Source organism: Diachasma alloeum, unplaced genomic scaffold (genome assembly GCF_001412515.2).
Source record: "Diachasma alloeum isolate Michigan unplaced genomic scaffold, Dall2.0 Dall_scaffold_00666, whole genome shotgun sequence".
NCBI lineage: Eukaryota > Metazoa > Arthropoda > Insecta > Hymenoptera > Braconidae > Diachasma > Diachasma alloeum.
This window is the reverse complement of record NW_021680798.1, coordinates 317,235-317,988: the sequence shown is the minus strand read 5'-3', so window position 1 is coordinate 317,988 and position 754 is coordinate 317,235. Positions and strand designations below refer to the sequence as shown.

The 754-nt window shown below is 38.3% G+C and overlaps 1 protein-coding gene across 1 annotated transcript in view; it reads right to left on the bottom strand.

Annotated features, from left to right (window-relative positions):
- Positions 1–375: 375 nt before the first annotated feature.
- LOC107044047 overlaps positions 376–754 on the bottom strand; it is a 1,576-nt gene continuing 1,197 nt past the window's right edge. The window contains exon 3 of the mRNA XM_015265794.1: positions 376–731. Coding sequence (XP_015121280.1) covers positions 376–731 — 356 coding nt within the window. The remainder of the gene's footprint in view (positions 732–754) is intronic.

Genomic DNA, 754 nt, shown 5'->3' with positions numbered 1-754 from the left:
TCAAAGAAGCTGGAAGTTATTCTGAATTGCATTGAAGATTTAATTCAACGAGTGAGCGACGATTTTGTTGGAGACCGATGGGCTAGCTCCTGGTGCGAGCCATCAACCGGCAGCGGATTGAAGAGGAAGAGAGGACCAGACCTCACGGAGGACACTCCAGCTACACCAATGCTGGGCATCCTCAATGAATTAAAACTCGGAGTGAATATAATGTTCAATACTTTGAAAGCAAAATGTCCTAATAATAATAATACTGGTGATGATAAATAAAAAATCCATTCTCCAATAATTGTTGTTTATTTATGAAGATTACATTGATTCCTTTAAAAAAAAATCTCATGAAAGATTACATTGATATGTTTGAAAAAATCTTGATTAAATTATATGAGTTTCTTCATGAGTGTTGTTGGGGAAGATTTCTGGTGACTCAAACTCCAGGCGAATATCAACCGGTCCAGATTTCAAGAACTCGTTCTGTTTGGAGCAATCGATGACGATGAGTGGTGCAGCTTCCAAGAATTTTTTTCTGTCGAATAGCGGCTCGGGCTCCTTGTGATAATAAGACGTTTGGAAGTTGGTGTACATGTCATAAAGTAGAGCTGATTGGTTGTGTGCAATGTCTAGATTCAGATTTCCATAGGGATAGCTTTGTGAATTTAAGAATAATTTGATCTCTCGAATATTGCAATGATCAAATACACTGGCATTCTTTGTGGCTTCGTTCTTTCTGGCTGTTTGGAAACCGACAATGACA